Raw genomic sequence first — 21,430 nt, forward strand, 5'->3', positions numbered from 1 at the left:
AGGAAGGGAAGAAGGAAGGAAGGACAAAACTCACACTGGAAAGGAAAAAGTAAAACTGTCATCTGCAGATGACATGATCATGTACATAAAAATTCTAAGGAATTTACTAAAGGTCAATACACAAAAGTCAATTATATTTCTATGTATTAACAATGAACAATTTGAAAATGAAAATTTTTAGTCTGGGTGCAGTGGCTCACGCCTGCAATCCCAGCACTTTGGGAGACTGAAGTGGGTGGATCACTTGAGGTCAGGAGTTTGAGACCAGCCTGGCCAACATGGTAAAACCCCGTCTCCACTAAAAATACAAAAATTGGCTGGGCATGGTGGTGCATGCCTGTAATACCAGGTATTTGGGAGGCTGAGGCAGGAGAATCGCTTGAATCCAGGAGGTGGAAGTTGGAAGTGAGCTGAGATTGTGCCACTGCACTCCAGCCTGGGCAACAGAGTAAGACGCCTTCCCCCCCACCCCCCCCAAAAAAAGAAAGAAAGTGAAAATTTTTAAAAACTTCATTCATGATAGCTTAAAAATATACTTAGAAATTAATTTAACAAGAGATGTGCAAGACCCATATATTGAAAACTATAAAACATTGCTATGGGAAATTAAAGAAGATTGAAATAAATGAAAACATACACCATGTTCATGAAAGGGAAAACGCAATTCTTTCCAAGATGGCAATTCTCCTCAAATTGAGGTACAATAGATTCAATGCAATCCCAATAATGCTTTTTGTGAAGAAACTGACAAGCTGATTCTAGAATGTATAGAGAAAGGCAAAGGATGTAAAAGTCTAAATAATTTTGAATACAGAAATACAAAGTTGGCTGGGTGTGGTGGCTCACACCTGTAATTCCAGTACTTTGGAAGGCCGACGTGGGTAGATCACCTGAGGTTAGGAGTTCAAGACTCTACTGGCCAACATGGCAAAACGCTGCCTCTACTAAAAATACAAAAATTAGCTGGGCGTGGTGGTGGGCACCTGTAATTCCAGCTACTCAGGAGGCTAAGGCAGGAGAATTACTTGAACTCGGGAGGCAGAGGATGCAGTGAACCAAGATTGCGCCACTGCACACCAGCCTGGGTGACAGAGCAAGACTCCATGTCAAAAAAGAAATACAAAGTTAAAAAACTTACACTACACGATTTCAAGACCTACTCTAAAGGGAAAGCACAGGCACACAGATCAATGGAACAGAGTAAGAATTCAGAAGCCTGGGCGCGGTGGCTCACGCCTGTAATCCCAGCACTTTGGGAGGCCGAGGTGGGCGGATCATGAGGTCAGGAGATTGAGATCATCCTGGCAATGGCGAAATCCCATCTCTACTAAAAATACAAAAAATCACTCGGGAGGCTGAGGCAGGAGAATGGCATGAACCTGGGAGGTGGAGCTTGCAGTGAGCCAAGATCGCACCACTGCACTCCAGCCAGAGCAACAAAGCGAGACTCATCTCAAAAAAAAAAAAAAAAAAAGAACCATGTCCCTTACCTTATACCATATACAAAATTAACTTGAAGTGGAACACAGATGTACATTTTAGAGCTAAAACTAGAAAGTTCCTAAAAGAAAACATTTTAAAAATTATTTGTGAACTTGGTTAGGCAAGAATTTCTTAAGCAGGACATAAAAAGCATGGCTCATAAAATTTAAAAATGATAAAATTGATTCCATCAGAATTAAATTTTTTTTGCTCTTTGAAAGACACAATTAAATATTCTCAACTAATATTTGCAGAACAGGGAACTGACAAAGGGTCTGTATCCCAATGTATAAAAAACTCAACTCAAAAGTAAAAATAACAGCCCAATTAAAAAACAAGAAAAACTGCCTGGGCAGCATAGCAAGACCTCATTTCTACAAAAAATAAAAAATTAGCCAGCTGGGTGTGGTGGCTCACACCTGTAATCCCAGCACTTTGAGAGGCAGAGGTGGGTGGATTACAAGGTCAGGAGATCGAGACCGACCTCACCAACATGGTGAAATCCTGTCTCTACTAAAAGTACAACAATTAGCTGGGTGTGGTGGTGTGCACCTGTAGTCCCAGCTACTTGGGAGGCTGAGGCAGGAGAATCGCTTGAACCTGGGAGGTGGAGATTGCAGTGAGCCAAGATCCCACCACTGCACTCTAGCCTGGGCGACAGAGTGAGACTCCAACTCAAAAAATAAAAATGAAAAAAAGAAAAAGTAATTAGCCAGGTATAGTGGTGCATGCCTGCAGTCCCAGCTCCTCAGGAGGCTGAAGTGGGAGGAACACTTGAACCTGGGAGGTAGAGGCTGCAGTGAGCCTGATGGTACCACTGCACTCCAGCCTGGGTGACAGAGCGAGAATCCGTCTCAAAAAAAAAAAAAAAAAAAAATTAGCTAGGTATGGTGGTGCATGCCTGCCGTTCCAGCTGCTCAGGAGGCTGAAGTGGGAGGAACACTTGAGCCTGGGAGGTAGAGGCTGCAATGGGCCTGATGGTGCCACTGCACTCCAGCCTGGGCGACAGAGCAAGACCGTCTCAAAAAAAGAAAAGAAAAAAGAAAAAGACTTAAACAGATGCTTCACAAATTAACTTACCTGAATGGCAGATAAGCATAGGAAAAGATGCTCAACATCACTAGTCATTAGGGAATTGCAAATTGAAGCCACAATGAGATACTATTATATATCCTATAATGGCTAAACTTAAAAAGAGTGACAATATCAAGAGTTGGAAAGAATGTGGAAAAATTAAACTCTCACACACTGTCAGTGAAAATGTAAAAAGTGACAGTCATTTGCAAAATAGCACAGCAGCACATCACTGAGTTAAAGTACGTTTACCATAGGGCCCAGCATTTCCACTTCTACATTTTTACCCAAGAGAAATAAAAGTATATGTCCATACAAAGACTTGCACTTCAATTATGTTCAAGGAGAACTATTCTTTCTTTCCTTTTCTTTTTATTTTATTTATTTATTTATTTGAGACATAGTCTCGCTCTGTTGCCCAGGCTGAAGTGCAGTGGTGTGATCTCAGCTCACTGCAACCGCCACCTCCCGGGTTCAAGCGCTTCTTCTGCCTCAGCCTCCCAAGTAGCTGGGATTACAAGTGCCTGCTGCCATGCCAGACTAATTTTTGTATTTTTAGTAGAGATGGGGTTTCACCATGTTGGCCAGGCTAGTCTCGAATTCCTGACCTCAAGTGATCCGCCCACCTCAGCCTCCCAAAGTGCTGGGATTACAGGCATGGGCCACCATGCCAGGCTTCTTTTCTTTTTCTTTTACTCTGTAACCCAGGCTGGAGTGCAGAGGTATGAACAAGGCTTACTGCAGCCCTGACCTCCTGGGCTCAACCAATCCTCCTACCTCAGCCTTCTGAGTAGCTGGGACTATAGGTGCATTCACCACACTGGGCTAATTTTTAAATTTTTTTGTAGAGAAAGGGTCTTGGAATGTTGCTCAGGTTGGTCTTGAACTCCTGGCCTCAAGTAATCCTCCCACCTCAGCTTCCCAAAGCACTGGGATTACAGGCCTGAGCCACCGAGTCTGGCCTAGCATTATTCTTAATAACTAAAACTTGGCAACAAATAAAATGTTCAGCCTCTGGTAAATGCATAAACAATGGAATGAAAAAATGAAATACTACTCAGCAATAAATGAGAACAAAACATTGACACACACAACACCATGGATGGATCTCAAAAACATTATACTAAGTAAAAGAAATCGAATACAAAATAGAATAAACTAGAGAAACAGAAAGTGGTCAACGGCTACCTGGGGCTGGAAGTCAGGGGAAGAGACCAACTGCAAAGCCTTACAAGGCCTTTTTTTTTTTTTTTTTGAAGCGGAGTCTTGCTCTGTCGCCCAGGCTAGAGTGCAGTGGTGCCATCTCGGCTCACTGCAAGCTCCGCCTCCCAGGTTCACGCCATTCTCCTGCCTCAGTCTCCCGAGTAGCTGGGGCTACAGGTGCCCGCCACCACACCCGGCTAATTTTTTGTATTTTCGGTAGAGATGGGGTTTCACCTTGTTAGCCAGGATGGTCTTGATCTCCTGACCTCGTGATCCACCCATCTTGGCCTCCCAAAGTGCTGGGATTACAGGCGTGAGCCACCACACCCGGCCACAAGGACACTTTTTAATGTAACAGAAAATGTTATTTGTCTTGATTGTGGGGCTAGATCTATGCCTGTATATGGTTGCCAAAATTTAAGCATTCACTTAAAATGGTAAATTTTACCATATGTAAATTGTACCTCAAAAAAGATGGGAAAATGTACTCTATGAACTCATGAAAGTTGAATCTGTGCAGTTGGTCAGTATACAATCTGCAAATGGAAAAGTCATTAAACCTCAAATCAGGGCATTATTTTCTGTTATTTTCCTTATGCTGAACATTAGTCAGTACTTCAGGCCAATACGAGATGCCAACAGTCCGATACTGGACACGTATTGCTGTAAAGCACTTACCTGTCCAGGCTGGGTGTGGTGTCTCATGCCTGTAATTCCAGCACTTTGGGAGGCCGAGGCAGGTGGAGCACATGAGGTCAGGATTTCGAGACCAGCCTGATCAACATGGTGAAAACCCGTCTCTACTAAAAATTAAAAAATTAGCTGGGTGTGTGTGTTGGTGTGCGCCTGTAATCCCAGGCTGAGGCAAGAGAATCGCTTGAGCCCAGAAGACAGAGGCTGCAGTGAGCTGAGATTGTGCCATTGCACTCCAGCCTAGGTGACAGAGTGAGACTCCATCTCAAAAAAAAAAAAAAAAGAAAAAGTGAGCCATTCAAACATATGAAAAATACTTAATTGAATTTTAAGAAACTTCATTTCTAGTCCTATTCTTCCACTAATATCATGCATGACCTTGGGCCAGGTACTCAGCCAATACCTCAGTAAATGATAAGAGTTTTCAGAAATTCTCAATCTGAGGTCCATGCATCTCTATTCACTGCCCCTGAAAGCGTCCTTGGATTCAGGGCATCTGGCAATTTGGATGGGAAAATGTGTATCTTTACACATTTTCTTCACATAAACATGTATCTTTGTTTTTACAACCTTTAACTGAAATTTAGCATTTCCTTCAATTATGGATATAGGTAACAATCTGCAATGGCTTTAGCAGTAGTAACTTTGATAGAAATCACAGGAATTTTTATATTAAATTGTAAGTGTTGCCCATATCTCAAAATATTATTTATATTTATCACATTTCAAAATTATGGTGGTTATTAGATTTGCTACTGGATATTATTATTTAATGTGTTAACAAAGAAGCTATGTATCTGCTAAAGAAATGATATTTCTGATTATAGATACATCTCTATATCATAACTTTTTAAAGACTTGATAACAGGTTCCATATAATCGGTTACCTTTTCAGCACAGTATATTTTATTTTAGGCAAAATACCTTGTTCTACAGAACGGATCCATGGAATTCACCAAAAGAATCTTTCACACACACACACACACACACAGTTTAAAACTTCTTAGCTAGGCCAGGCATGGTGGCACACACCTGTAATCTCAGCACTGTGGTACAAAAATTGGCTGAGTGTGGTGGTGAACACCTGTAATCCCAGGTACTCTGGAGGCTGAGGTGGAAGGATTACTTGGGCCTGCGAGGCCAAGGCTGCAGTGAGCCAAGATCATGCCACCACACTCCAACCTGGGTGAGCAAGTGAGACCATGTCACAAAAATATAAAAACAAAAAAAACAAACAAAAACTTCTGAGTTAGATGGCCTCTAACCGTCCATTCTAGTGCTAAGAATTCTATTAAAAACTGGTATAAAGACTGGATGGCAGCTGGGCGCCGTGGCTTATACCTGTAATCCCAGCACTTTGGGAGGCCAAGGCGGGCAGATCACTTGAGGTCAGGAGTTCAAGACCAGCTTGGCCAACATGGTGAAACCCCACCTCTGCTAAAAATACAAAAATTAGCTGGGCATGATGGTGCAAGTCTATCACCCCAGCTACTTGAGAGGCTGAGTCAGGAGAATTGCTTGAACCCAGAAGGTGGAAATTGCAGTGAGCCAAGATTGCACCACTGCAATCCGGCCTGGGTGACAAAGTGAGACTCCATCTTAAAAAAAAAAAAAAAAAAAAAAAAAAAAAAAGAATGGCTCAGATTCTAAATGAAATAACTAAAAACACTTTTTCTCTTCTTTTCTAAATAAAGGCTTTCAAGATTCACGGATTCTTACTTGTTCGTATCCTGATTTGAACAAAGTAAGTGTTAAAAAAAACCTCATGTTTGAGACAAACGGGGAAATTTGAACACAAACTGGGTATTAGGTGATATCAATTAATTAGATATCATAATATTACCGTCAATACATCTTTTTAAAAAAATCCTTATCTGGTCTGGGTGCAGTGGTTCACGCATGTAATCCTAGGACTTTGGGAGGCTGAGGTGGGAAGTTCATGAGAGGCCACAAGTTTGAGACCAGCCTGGGCAACATAGTGAGACTCTGTCTCTATGAAAATTTTTTTGAAGATTAGCTGGGCATGGTGGTGTAAGCCTAGTCCCAGCTACTCTGGAGGCCGAGGTGGGAGGTCCCTGAGTCCAGGAGTTTGAGGCTGCAGTGGGCTAGATGATCATTCTACTGCACGTTGGCCTGGTCTACAGAGCAAGACCCTGTCTCAAAAAAAAAAAAAAAAGAAAAAGAAAAAATATCCTTACCTGTTAGAGATACATAGTGAGGTATTTATAGGTAAAATGATATTTCCTTTGCATCAAAATATGCAGGAAAATAAAAAATTAAAAAGGAGGCAGGATGGAAGAAACAAGGTATTCAAACTGTGATATGGGTGATAGTGGTTCACTATATTTTTCTTTCTACTTTCACGTTTGTTTGAAATTTTTACAATAATTTTTTTTAAAATTAATAAGTTCTCAGGACAGATCCAACCCACAGAAATGTCTGGATTGTACTCAGTTAAAAAAAACAAAAATGGGCTGGGGGTGGGCATGCTGGCTCATGCCTGTAATCCCAGCACTTTGGGAGGTCGAGGTGGGAGGATCACCTGAGGTCAGGAGTTTGAGACCAGCCTGGCCAACATGGTGAAACACCGCCTCTACTAAAAATACAAAAATTATTCGGGCATGGTGGCACGTGCCTGTAGTCCCAGCTGCTTGGGAGGTTGAGGCAGGAGAATCGCTTGAATCTGGGAGGCAGGACTGGAGTGAGCCGAGATCAACAATGAAGAGGATAGAAAGGAGTGTGCAGTTTGCCACAGTTCCTACTCCTCCAACCGTCTTAGAACCTGGGCTACTCCCATATCTAAATCACCTCTTCCTCAGGAGGCATTTGACCTTGTAGGTTAACATGAACTTTGTATGACAAACCATTATAATTGACCACATTCACTATGTCTAAACAGGTTAAATCACATTTTTGGTAATCAGTAGCTCTTTCATTCCTTAATAAGCTGCTTAGTTTTGTTCTTTCAATGGCCAGAAGTGAATCCCTACCTTGAGCCAGTAGTTTGTGCCACAGGACAGGGGATTATAAATGAACAACCTGTTACCTCCACTGAGGAACAACTCCGGCTTCATGCCCTGTTGCCTTCAGATCAGTAATGTCTTTGCTGAGACATGCACTCCATTCCTGAGAGATGAGACAGTCTCCACATCTCTCTGACCTGTGCATGGCTGCAGACATTGACCCTCTGCTCTTGTTCTTGGGGCTAAGAGGGTCTCTGTGAAGCTCTAAAGGCTTTTGAAATTTATCACACATACTTGGGGATACTGTCAAACAATTATCTGAAACAGTATAGTAATGCAGTTTAGCACATGGGATCTAGAATCTGTTCCTGGATTTAAACACTAGCTCTGTCATTTAATCTTGCTGTGCCAGTTTTGTTATTTGTAAAATGGGTTATTCTGGCAATTAACCTCAGAAAGATGTTCTGCAGATTAAAGAACATAACATATGCAAAGTACTGAGAACAGTGTCTAGAGCATGGTATATACTCCACACAGGTTTTTTTTTTTTTGAGACAAAGTCTTGCTCTGTCACCCAGGCTGGAGTGCAGTAGTACCATCTCGGCTCACTGCAACCTCCACTTCCTGGGTTCAAGCGATTCTCATGCCTCAATCTCCCAAGTAGCTGGGATTACAGGCGTACACCACCACACCTGGCTATGTTTTTTTTTTTTTTTTTTTTTTTTAGTAGAGACAGGGTTTCACCACGTTGGCCAAGTCTTGAACTCCCGACCTCAGGTGATCCATCTGCCTTGGCCACCCAAAGTGCCAGGATTATGGGCATGAGCCACCGCACCCAGCCTTCACTCCATACCTATGAACTGTTATGACTATTATTTTCAACTACAGCAGAAGCTCTGGACCAAAATATAATAATGCCCATGCTTCACCAATGTCAACAGTACTTTAATATTAATTCTAAGAAAAGGTTACACTGAACTAGATCAATAACATAAGAGCTACTCTGTAAACAGCTTCCTTTCTTTCACTGGGTAAGATGAGTTCTTGAGTTATAGTTGTTAATTTGAAAGCATGTCAAAAATCACTGAGAAGTCAAAATTGCTAATTTTTCCAGACCTTTCTTTGTCAGACACACTTGCTTTAGCAATTACTTAATCCAATAATTACAACTGAAAAGACTCATACAAGGTATACAAGAGGGCACAGGGGAAAAATTCATTGCATGATTGTGCGAGTGATTTACAACCTTCTTCCTTCAAAGAAATCCTTTAAGGTCATTAAAAGGGGTCACGTAATTCTAAGGTATTATAATGAAGACAATATTCCCAGTGAAGATTAATCCAGTAAATTATCAAACTAGTGTAAGAAATTACAAAACAGGCTTTCTGGAAGTAAACTGTAAAGATGAAACAGAAGTTTCAATTTGAGTCAAAAGAGTGACAGTGGTTGCTGAAGGACTGGAACTCTCTGAATTGTAAACCGGGTGAAGGGTGTGCTTGTGTGTATAATCAAGATGAAAACCACTTTGCCTAGTAGAGCTAACCATTTTCAAGGAAGTCTCAGTATAAAAATTAACCAAAATGTAAAAGTATCTAAAGGACTCAATAGTTCTCATAATTAAGGCAAAAAGACATTTAGTAAATTTTCTTTTATCTTTTTCCATATTCTTTTATCATTTAGAACAATATTAGAGAACTGATTGGTTTGATATTTTGTTGATAATTAATTTTTGTTCCTGTTGTTTTGATAGTTTTTTTTTTTCTTTTTTTTTTTTTTTGAGATAGAGTTTCACTTCTCTTGCCCAGGGTGGAGAGCAATGGTACGTTCTTGGGTCACTGCAACCTCCGCCTCCTGGGTTCAAGCGATTTTCCTATCTCAGCCTCCCAAGAAGCTGAGATTAAGGTGCCACCACGCTTGGCTAATTTTTGTATTTTTAGTAGAGACAAGGTTTCACCATGTTGGCCAGGCTGATCTCGAACTCCTGACCTCAGGTGATCTACTCGCTTTGGCCTTCCAAAATGCTGGGATTACAGGTGTGAGTCACTGCACCTGGCCTGATAGTTATTAATACTAGAAATGATAAATTACTAAGAATCTTTACATCTGATATGAGGTAAACATGGTAATTCTAAAATAATAGTACACTTTTTATAGACTTGACTTGAAACAAATTCTAACACATAGCATTGTGGTTTTTAATTATTTTACTGATTCTGATTTGCTCTTCAAATATATTCCTTTATATAAAGATGTGATCTGTATCCAAAGAAGTAAGCAAGTTTTGAGCAACATCACCGTTTTGGTTTTACCGATTAATGTAGTAGCCATTGCTAAATATTCTACAACATAACACTTTCTGTAGAGGGGAGATGAAAGTCTACCTCACTTTGCTCAGGAACTCAGTGGCTGCTACTACTACAGCTTTGTGTTTTAGTGGTGAGGTGACAGTGCGACAGCAATACAAATAATTTCCTTGGTTATACTAGGAATTGGAGAGCCTGACAAAATCAGAGCTTGGCAGAAGCATTTGTAGCAATAAACAGAAGCTTCTCATTTTTACTTAAAATTTCAAAAGCTGTCCTGATTTCTAATTTATTGGCCTTGATTACAGGCCTATAAGGAAAGAATTATTTAAATGACTACCAGAATTAGTCTGAAGTTGTTGATTTCCTCTGGCTTAAAAAAAAAAAAAAAGTCTTACCAGAAACTGTGTTCTCTGAAAAACAAAATAACTGTTTTCCATACTTAATGTCAACTTAAAACCAATGAATGAACAAATGAACAAATAGATAGTTAAAGTTAAATACAGAAAGAATAATACTAAGACATCTGTGTGAACATTAGTCATTTAAAATAAAGAAAAAAATCAGAGTAAGAACCCTTACCATTCATTAGATTGAATAAACACTGCCACCCCAGCCCCAATCCATTATAACAGCTATGAAATGGAGGAACACAGCAATCAAAGCCTTGCAAAGATACACTGGAAATAATGCGCAGGGCAAAATCCAAAGAAAACTTTTTTTCTCTTTTAAAAATATAAGACTGTGGCTGGGCGTGGTGGCTCATGCCTGTAATCCCAGCACTTTGGAAGATCATGGTAGGTAGATCACGAGGTCAGGAGATCGAGACCATCCTGGCTAACACGGCAAAACCCTGTCTCTACTAAAAATACAAAAAATTAGCCGGGAGTGGGGGCACATGCCTGTAATCCTAGCTACTTAGGAGGCTGAGGCAGGAGAATATCTTGAATCCGGGAGGCGGAGGTTGCTGTGAGCTGAGATCGCGCCACTGCACTCCAGCCTGGGTGACAGAGCAAGACCCCGTCTCAAAAAAGAAAAAAAAAAATGATTGTTTATAGCAATGTCAGAAAAAGTTATATTGTTGTGTTTATATTATAATATATACAGATGTAATATATATGACAATTAATAGAACAAATAAGCGGGAGGAAAAGGAGCAATGTCATTTTATTTTACCACAATGAAGGCATTATTAATCTTAAGGCAATTATGTTAAAGATGCATATTGTAATCTCTAGAATAAATCACTAAGACAGTAACTCAACATTAGGTAGCTAAAAAAAAAAGTCAACAAATGCCCTTCCCCTTACTCACTGTGTTCCAGCCAGGCCTGCTTAAGCAGAGCTCTTCACTGCCTCAGGGCTCAGGGCTTTTGCACAGGGACTCCTTTCCCTGGAATCGCCTTCCTTGGCTGTCTGAATCACTGCTAAGGTCTCAGCTGAAATGTCACCTTCTACAGGAGGCCTTCCCTACCATCGTCACAGCAACTCCTTCTTATTCTCTATTCATAGCCTTTTACTTTGTTCCATCATGCTATTTGTCACTGTCTGAATTTATATATTTGTTAAGTTTACATCTTTATTGTCTGTTTTTCTCATTAGACTTCATTAAGAAAGAAAAGAAGCTGGGTGTGGTGGCTCATGCCTGTAATCCCATCACTTTGGGAGGCTGAGGCAGGTGGATCCCTTGAGCCCCAGATGTTTGAGACCAGCCTGAGAAACAGCAAAACCTCGTCCCTACATAAAATTAGCTGGGCGTGGTGGCGCATATGTATATATGTATATATGTATAATAGTTCCAGCTACTTGGGAGGCCGAGGTGGGAGGATCACCTGAGCGCAGGAAGTTGAGGCTACAGTGAGCCATGATTGCATCACTGCGCTCCAGTGGTGGGAGAAAAAAGACCTCCTCCAGAGCGAGACATGTAACACATGAGGCTCTCATATAACTGTGTCTTGCATAAAGTAGACAAGTCATAAAGTATTTGTTTTAAAAATGCCTACCATTGTACTTCACCTTGATCTAATCTTTTTTCTCATCAACTAGACAAGAAGTTGGCAAACTTCTGTGAAGGGTCAAATATTTTAGGCCTTGCAAACCATAAACTGTCTCTGCGGCATATTCTTCCGCTTGTGTTTTCTAACAATCCCTTTAAAATGTAAAAGCTACCCTTAGGGCAGGGCGCGGTGTCCCACGCCTAGAATCCCAGCACTTTGGGAGGCCTAGGTGGGTGGATTGCTTGAGGCCAGGAGTTCAAGATCAGCCTGGGTAACATGGTGAAACCCCATCTCTACTAAAAATACAAAAATTAGCCGGGCGTGGTGGCGCATGCCTGTAGTCCCAGCTACTCGGGAGGCTGAGGCAGAAGAATCGCTTGAACTCAGGTGGCGGAGGCTGCAGTGAGCCAAGATCACACTACTGCACTCCAGCCTGGGCGACAGTGAGACGCTGTTTAAAAAAAAAAGCTATCGTTAGCTCAAGGCCCTATAAAAACAGGCTGACATGGGATTTGGCCCACAGGCTGTAGTTTTCCAATTTCTGTGCTATGTCACTGTAAGTATCTTAAGGTCAACTCTGAGTTATGTACTTATATCCCCTAATACCTTGCATAGTACTGAGCATGCAGTAGGTTCTTAGTAAACTCAGAACTCAGTTAAGTTGGAGGTAGAGGAAAACAAGAGAAAAAAGTGGTCAAATTTGGTCTAACAGGAATTTTACCAGGGAGACAAGGCCTACAGTCCAGGCTGAATGACTCAAAGGGTCATTTACCAAAGATGTATAGGTAATGGAAAAAGACAGCTTGTCATACAGTCACAAATCTCAACACTCAATTGTCTCCCCTTCCAAGTATCAACTCTAGTCCCGTAGACAGCTGCCTCCTCGTGTGTCTACTTACAGTGCAGCTGACTGGGACCCACGAAAAAAAAGCATGTAGTTTTTCCCCAGAGCATTTTTTTTGTTCTGTTACTTCACCTTGCTATCTGGTTCTCTTCCCATGCTGCATTCTGAAAAGCTACTAGTGGATCAGGCGCAGTGGCTCATGCCTGTAATCCCAGCACTTTGGGAGGCCGAGGCAGGTGGATCATCTGAGGTCAGGAGTTTGAGACCATCCTGGCCAACATGGAGAAACCCTGTCTCTACTAAAATTACAAAATTAGCCAGGCTTGGTGGCGCATGCCTGTAATCACAGCTACTCGGGAGGCTGAGGCAGGAGAATCGCTTGAACCCGGGAGATGGAGGTTGCAGTGAGCCGAGATCCTGCCATTCCACTCCAGCCTGAGCAACAAGAGCAAAACTCCGTCTCAAAAAAAAAAAAAGAAAAGAAAAGAAACAAAAGCTACTAGCTTAAAGGTAACATCTACCTCCCGAGGTAAGCATAATTTAGCAAATATGGAACTGCCTATATAACTGCTATGAAAAATTCTTAGATGATGGCCAGGAAAGTTTCCTAAAAATAGTTTCTGGATGGGAGCAAGTTTCTGATCCTGCTACAGTTCCAAGATTTGAGACATGCTGAAAATGAATGATGTAAGGAAGGAATAAGTGGATGGAAATGCTCCATGGACACCGTCATGGCCACAGTCCCCATTCCTGGAACTGCCAGAATGCTAGGATGTTGCCGTACCTCCTGAGAGATCCCAGAATCTGTGCAATGCTTTTCCTTAAGGCAATCTGCTTTTTCAAACTCTGGCAAAGTCTGAGGTCAGAGCTGTCTGTCTCAAGAGAAGTGCCTCTTTCCTCTAGCATCCAAAATGTGCATAATTATTGCCAGGAGCTGTCCTATCAATAGCAATCTTCCTGGGCCTGGGGAGAAGAGGGAGGAAGGGGAGAACAGAGATGATATTTCATGTCCTGCTGGGTCTTCAACCTCCATGAAGTGGTAGAGGCAGCCACAGGGGAATGGCTCTATTTCCAGGCACTTCCTTCCTCCTTTTCACCTCTTGAGATCTCACTGCAATGTTCTTTGTTAAGTCTCTGCCACCTCATATTCCCCTCCCCATCTTCATGGAAGGGAAAAAAAGGAACAAGTGGTCCCTTGGGCATTGTAACCAAGCCAGCAGATGCTTCCAAAGGAAGGTAAGTGTCAGATGTTTAACTGCATGACTAAGTAAAACACATTATCTAACCAAGCTTCACTCTGAGGTAGCAAGTCCTATATTTTAGATAAGAAAAAAGGAAATGAGTGAAAATAATTTATTTAAAGACAGGCTGCGAGTGAGTGATGGAGCAGGAAACAGCATCAAAGTTCTTTGATTCACAGGCAGGGTCTTATCTGCCAGAAGAGCCAAGAGTGTGGCAGTGATGCTTGGAGACAGGGACCAAACAGCCGGGGGAGAACAGGGAGGAAACACTTTGGAAAAAGTCAATTAAACAATTCCCAAGGTTCCGGGTAGCTGTTCTAATGAGTGCCTGGGGGGTCTATGTTTCTGAAGAAGGTAATTCAAAATGAAATGAAAAGATGACTTTGGGACTCAATTCTGCACGTCTGATTTGGAAAAGCTAAGATAGAAAGGCGGAGAAGGAGCTGTAAGAAATACTGAACACATGGTACCAAGGAGAAAATATGCTGTGGGGAATAGACCTTCAAAAGCAACAGCAATAGCTACAATACTGAATGTACTGACAAAAGAGTTGGCAGAAACTGAGAGGTGAATGTTCTTTTATCCCTGACCATCATTGCAAGTGACAATTTCTTCTTGCTAGCAACCACTAGAATAGTCATCTTTGAGCTGCATGTGGAAAACATAGGTTATAACTGAGCAATGCCATGAAATATATTTTTCCCCTTATTCTGATATGATCTGACATCAACAGAAAGTAGAACAACGGCTAGGAGACCAAAGATTCAGGAAAAAGACTTGGGCTATTATGTCACTTTGAGATGAAGGAACTGATTGAAGCATTCATCTTAGTGTTTGCAATTGTCCTGCTGTGATGGAGTTGTCCACAGCCACTCAGGAGGCATGAGACCATCACCACCATCATTTGAGGTAAGGCCCAGGTCCCTCTTGAGCTGAGTTAGGATAATCACACCAGACAACTTTCCCAAGTCACAAGAGATATTAGTAAATTAAGGAAGCAATCAAGATCTGCCGCCGGGTCATCAGGTTAGAGAAAGAATCACTGGGACCAACGTGGTAAGGTAAAGTGAATACAGCAAATAGGAAGTGATATTACACAAAGGAATTAAGCCTCAGAATGCCAAACCAAAGCACGGATATATAAGGTCAGAATCAAAAGTGGTGGCTGCAGTACCAGTGTTCAGCTCAGATTAGCAGGGCCATCGAAGACTGAGCAAAGAGGAGACTGCCAGGAGGCCTTGATTGTGGGGCTTCATCCTGACCTGGCCCCACACTGTAGGTTATGGTGGTGACAAGGTGCATGACAGCTTGAAAAGTGGTGGTTGTTGGGCAACACCTAAAGGCAGAGGGGCCCATCTCCTTAAAACTGTGGCCTGCGCTCCATGATCTCCATGTGAATTTTACCAAGATAAGGTTTTACTTAGAAGTTTTCTTCTTCCTGCCACTATGGATGTTTTATTGGTTTCTTCCCTTACTATCTATTGGTGTGCAATCAGGTAGAAAAATGAACTGAAGAACTATTTTAACCGAAGCAAATCACAACGAAGAAGGTAAATCTGCTGCAGAAGGAAAATCCCTTGAAGTCTGTATCTTTATACTGTCTGATGCCTTTGGCTAAATATAGCCGAAGTTATTCCTCCTGCAGTAGTTTATTGAGGCATAGGGTCAGTTCTAAAAGCCATGGGTTTGAGCGAAGTCAATTCAAACCCACTGCTTTTCTCTAACTCAAGCTGGGAAAGCTGGCTCCTTTGCCTTGGCCTGAAGACTGAACGTTGTACATACCAAATTACTACAGAATGAAGGTCTCAGTTAACTTGCAACTTGAACCTGACTCCATGGGTCACTGGTTCTCACATAATTAAGAAACAAAAAGACTCTAAATTATCTATCAAGAGAAAGCTGGGTCGATGCTTATGGACTGACGGATTACTATGTGACAACAACCATTAAGTATGCCTACTATGCAGAAGAACATGAAGAAATGATGTTGGGGATACATGAAAACATTGCCCCATCTTTAAGTTATGTATTACATTTTATCAAAGTTGCAGACTTTTCACTGAATAAGGATGATAACCAAATGGTCACAGCAGGTATGTTTCTAATAATCCCAAAAGTCCTGAGGCCTGATACTGAAAACACAATGTGAAAGAGAAATCTGTTTAGGGTAGGGTTTCTCTAGCTTGGCAATACTGACATTTTGCGTTCAATAATTTTTTTGTGTGTGTGTGTTAGGGGCTGTCCTGTGCATTGTAGAATGTTTAGCTGCATCGCTGACCTCCACCCATTAGACGCCAGTAGCAAATCCCCACCCCCTTAAGTCATAACAATCAAAAATGTCTCCAGGCATTGCTAAACATCCCCTGAGGTGCAAAATCACTCCAGTGGTTGAGAACCACTGGTCTAGAGATATTTTCTCTTTAATATCCCATAATAAATATATATACGCTACCGTAAAAGGAACTGAGACAGGACACAAAAGGTTCTAGCACTGATTATTACATGTGGTTTCGGACATTTAAAAATGTATGCTGACATGCTGACAGCAAAAGTATACTCACTGTGTACAAGAAAACAAAAATCTTTCCACATCAGCAGCAGAGTGAGTTTTGTAAAGCCTTCTGCATCATATTCCACGACACCTCTGAGTAATAAAAACATACACACACACACAAAAAAAACCCTCATAAAAATAAGGTAGAAAAGCAATAAAACCAAGTAAAGAATATATTCGTGAAGTCTGGGTTATTGACTCTGAGACGGGTTTAAGGCAAGTGAGGATTAAAGCAGGAACGGTCTGGGGTTTGGAATGACAGTATCTAGGTTTAAGTCACAGCTTTGCCACTATCTACTATGACCTCAGGCAAATCACTTAACCTTTGCAGCCTTAGTTTCCTTACCTGCAAATCAAGCATAAAAATATTTGCAAAATTCATTACAGGGTTGTGAAAAACAAATAAGATAAATCATAAAATACTACACAAATGTTAGTTATTACATTAATTATGAGTAGAAGGACATATTAAGAAATCAAGTCAGCAATGACACTATAATCCCAAATGTCAACGTACTACCTGTACAGTGATTGTTAAGTCTGACTTCCACTGGGCACTACACAGTAATATGCAATGACAGTGTTAGTAAATTTAGTATTATATATTACTTTTCTTCTTGAGCTGGGTTAGGGTAATCACACCAGACAACTGTGTCCCCTTTCACTGTGTTCCCCTGTCCTCCCCACTGGGCTCAAGGCAAAATAGCAACATTAGATGGGTGAATGCTGGGTTCAGGAAGGGAGACGCATATTTCATGTGTCAAAAGAGAACATCCCCTGACCTCTGAAGGGGCCAGGCGCAATTCTGTAGGCTTACCTCATCCATTTCCCTCAAGAGCTGAGCACCTGGAGGATGTCGCCATAATGGGACAATACTAACCACGCTAAGGACAGATATAATTTTCTTTCTCATCCATACAAGGAGGACTCTGATGTCCTTAGAGATGCGATATCCCTGACCAAACCAGGCCGATCAGATCACTGATACTGATGCCCTCCCAGTTTAAGTTGGAAGGAACAGTTAACACTCCTTGTAAAGGTAAAAGAACTAAGACACTGAAGGGTAAGTGATCTGCTAAAAAATGGTTGGTATATCATTCTGATCTTAAGTTGATAATTCTTTAGTTTATATTTCTCTCTATGAATTTATTTATTTATTTATTTTTGAGACAGAGTCTCAACCTATTGCCCAGGCTGGAGTGCAGTGCTGCAATCTTGGCTCACTGCAACATCCGCCTACCAGGTTCAGGTAATTCTCCTGCCTTAGCCTCCTGAATAGCTGGGATTACAGGCGCCTGCCACTATGCCTGGCTAATTTTTTTTTAATTTTTTAATTTTTTTGAGACCGAGTCTAGCTCTGTTGTCCAGGCTGGAGTGCAGTGGCATGATCTCGGCTCACTGCAACCTCCATCTCCCAGGTTCAAGTGATTCTCCTGCCTCAGCCTCCCAAGTAGCTGGGATTACAGGTGCCTGCCACCACGCCCAGCTAATTTTTGTATTTTCAGTAGAGATGGGGTTTCACTGTGTTGGCCAGGCTGGTCTCAAACTCCTGACCTCATGATCCACCCACCTCGGCCTCCCAAAGTGCTGGGATTAGAAGCGTGAGCCGCCGCGCCCAGGCTAATTTTTGTATTTTTTAGTAGAGACAGGGTTTTGTCATGTTGGCCAGGCTAGTCTCGAACTCCTGACCTCAGGAGATTCGCCCACCTTGGCCTCCCAAAGTGCTGGGATTACAGGCGTGAGCCACTGTGCCTGGCCTCTCTATGAATTTATAATTAGCCCAATAATGTTATAGTGCTGATAATCAATACTTTTCAGATCCTGCATCCCATAGGCAAAGACAAGTATGTAATCCATTTTAGTATATTACTGTACTACATGCATAATAAAATATACAGAAAAAAGTATATTTAAAAAGTGAGATTTGAAAGCAAATGTAAATGTAGTTTTCATATTTTTCTTGTACTCCAATAGAGTGAGCTGTGTAACTTCTGTAGTGTGTGTACTCCATTCTGGAGGCCACTGTGCTAGCTTCTTCATGTTCAATTATATATACTGAAGAAAATCTTACTTAAAAATAAGAAGATCAATGGTATTATTTATTAACCACTATTTGTATCAAAAGTACTTTCTCAAAATGTTCACAAACAAAGCTGAAAAAAATCGTAAGTATTAAAGACTCATGTGAGAGACAGTCATACTGTTTGGTTATTGACACTTCTATTTTGGAGAAACAAAAAATTCCATTATGGGAATGAGAAAAATGTCTTAAAATTGGTTTGAGGAGTCAGAAATTTTCTTATATCCCAGAGGGTGACAAATCATTTTCTTGGTTTCATCTTCTCTTCCCTATTCCTAATTTCCTTTTATCCTAATTTCCTTATTTAAAAATTTAATTTTGTATTACTAGATATATTTATATATTTATAAGCCTTCTGTGGAATAAGGTGGGCTATCATCAGACCTCTAAAACCCTTATTGCCTAGTTACCCACAATGGGTAGAATGTTCCACCTTCTAAAGATCGTGAGGAAAACCCATTCCCTGTCCCACTGAGCAAAGCCCAAGGAGAAGCTTGATCAGGCCTCTGACTTCCTTAAGGAAACAGGGCTGCAGGGCAGCATGGCCACAGGCAGCCAGAAGGAAAGGGCAAAGGCACAGGGATGGAGCAGCCAGGGGCGCCCATGGTGTCACAGGCTTCCTTCTCCCCTCTCGGTGCTTGCTTTCAACTCCTAACCTCGAGTGCGAGCCACAGCTTTTGCATCGAATGCTGGATTTCCTCCCCAGATCTGTGTGGCACTGTTGGCAGTGGAGTCCTATCAGGAGGCCTGAGTCCTGGGGAAATGGGGTTCCTGCCCTGGCTCCACTTCTTCTAGGGGTGTGACTTCCACTGGGTTACTGAACTTACCACAGTTTCAGAGCTTCTTCCACTAAATGTCAGTGATGCCTGCCTGGTTCACCCCATGGCTACTGTGAGGGCACGGAGGTAAAAAGTGCTATGCCAATTGTAGAGAGTTCTACAACAAGTGACTGTCACCACCATTACTACTGTTGTGTTCAGGGCTGTCCAGGCTGCTGCTCTAGGGAAGATATTTGATTCTACTATTTGCCAAAGAATACCGAAGGGGCAAAAAAAAAAAAAAAAAAGGGATCCTGGGAGCTTTGGTATAAACAGCATACCAAAAAGGATCAAAGTAGCATTAAAAAGGTATCATGTGAGGCCGGGTGTGGTGGCTCACGCCTGTAATCCCAGCACTTTGGGAGGCTGAGGTAGGCGGATCACGAGGTCAGGAATTTGAGACCAGTCTGGACAACATGGTGAAACCCCATCTCTACTAAAAATACAAAAATTAGCCAGTGTGGTGGACCATGCCTATAATCCCAGCTACTCAGAAGACTGAGGTAGGAGAATCGCTTGAACTCGGGAAGTAGAGGTTGCAGTAAGCCAAGATCGTGTCATTACATTCCAGCCTGGGTGACAGAGTGAGACTCTGTCTCAAAAAAAAAAAAAAAAAGTATCATGTGTAAGAAGTAATTGCTATTTTCTCAATCAAGACCCATGTTGAGGTCATCAGCAAGCGAGGGCATCACTGGTATATCGTTCAAACAGAGCAGAACTTACGTGCCAAAGTGACTGAGGAAAGCAGCAATATACTCTCTTCTTTTGTGATACCCTTGAATCACATACTGCACCTGGAATAGAAACCCAAAGCTGAGAAGTAGAGTGGGAAGCTTTTAAACGCTTTATTATAAGAAATTACAAAGATTCAGAGAAGCAGAAAGAATAGTAAAGTGAACACCGGTATTCCCACTACCTACATTCAACAGCTATGACTCCTGTGCCTACTTGCTTCCTCCAGCCATCCATCTGCCTATCAACCTATCAATCAACACTTCAAAGCAAATGAGAGACATCATGACAGTTCACTCCTAAATATTTCAGTATGCATCTCTAAAAAATAAAACTTTCTTCTACATAACCACAATACCATTATCGTACCCAACAAATTGAGCCATCAGTCTCTGAATTCATCTAGTACCCTGTCCATTTTCAAAATTTCCTAATTGTCCCCAAAATGTTTATTTTTATTTTTTTAATTCAAAAGAATTAAATTAATTTTTTTTTTTTTTGAGACAGAGTCTCGCTCTTGTTGCCCAGGCTGGAGTGCAATGGCTCAATGTCAGCTCACTGCAACCTCTACTTCCTGGGTTCAAGTGATTCTCCTCCTTCAGCCTCCCAAGTAGCTGGGATTATAGGAGTACGCCACTATGCCCTGCTAATTTTTGTATTTTTAGTAGAGAGGAGTTTTCATCACGTTGTGCAGGCTAGTCTTGAACTCTTGACTTCAGATGATCAGCCTGCCTCAGCCTCCCAAAATGCTAGGATTACAGATGTGAGCCACTGAGTCTGGCTCAAAATGTTTTTTAAAAAGCAATGTATGATTAAGGATCAGGCATTTGTTTTTAATGCCTTTTAAGTTTCTAAATCTATAATAAATAGTACCTCCTTGAGTGTGTGTATGTGTGTGTGCCTGCATGCACATATATGACACTGATTTTTCAAATAAATTGGGCTATATCCAGATGCGGAATCTCACGCATGTAATCCCAGTACTTTGGGAGTCTGAGGCAGGAGGATTACTTGAGGCCAGGAATTCAGGACCAGCCTCAGCAACACAGCCAGACCTCATCTCAACAAAAAATAAAAGAAATTAGCTGGATATGGTGATATGCACCTATAGCCCTAGCTACTCAGGAGGCTGAGGCAGGAGGAATGCTTGAGCTCAGGAGTTCAACGCTGCATTGAGCTTAGATGGCACCACTGCACCCCACCCTGGGCCACCTCATCTCTTTAAAAGAGCAAGACCTTATCTCTTTAAAAAAAAAAAAAAGAGAGAAAAAAGAAAAGAAATTGGGCTAGTAGTCTTATAGAATGTCTCAATTCTGTTTTCTTCCTTTTTCCTTTACTCTCTGTATTTCCAATAAATTAGAAATTAGAGCTAAAGGGTGATTAGGTCCAGTTTGAACATTTTTGGCAAGAAAACTTCCTAGATGATACTGGGCCTGATCACTTGGCT

At 41.5% G+C, this 21,430-nt stretch overlaps 1 protein-coding gene across 25 annotated transcripts in view; it reads right to left on the reverse strand.

The window, feature by feature from the left end:
- Window positions 1–21,430, reverse strand: part of BABAM2 (BRISC and BRCA1 A complex member 2) — a 493,921-nt gene that overhangs the window by 78,953 nt on the left and 393,538 nt on the right. For 22 of the 25 annotated variants that reach the window (XR_012422530.1, XR_012422531.1, XM_045368628.3 and 19 more), the window contains 2 exons: window positions 19,975–20,045; window positions 16,361–16,443 (listed from right to left, as the gene is read on the reverse strand). Coding sequence is in view for 20 of the 25 variants with exons in the window: in XM_045368628.3 (XP_045224563.1) it covers window positions 16,361–16,443; window positions 19,975–20,045 (154 nt within the window). In the remaining 5 variants the exon portion in view is untranslated. The remainder of the gene's footprint in view (window positions 1–16,360; window positions 16,444–19,974; window positions 20,046–21,430) is intronic. The other 3 variants (XR_012422532.1, XR_010580642.1, XR_012422529.1) reach the window with 1 other exon arrangement.

Source organism: Macaca fascicularis, chromosome 13 (assembly GCF_037993035.2).
Source record: "Macaca fascicularis isolate 582-1 chromosome 13, T2T-MFA8v1.1".
In the NCBI taxonomy this organism is placed as follows: Eukaryota; Metazoa; Chordata; class Mammalia; order Primates; family Cercopithecidae; genus Macaca; species Macaca fascicularis.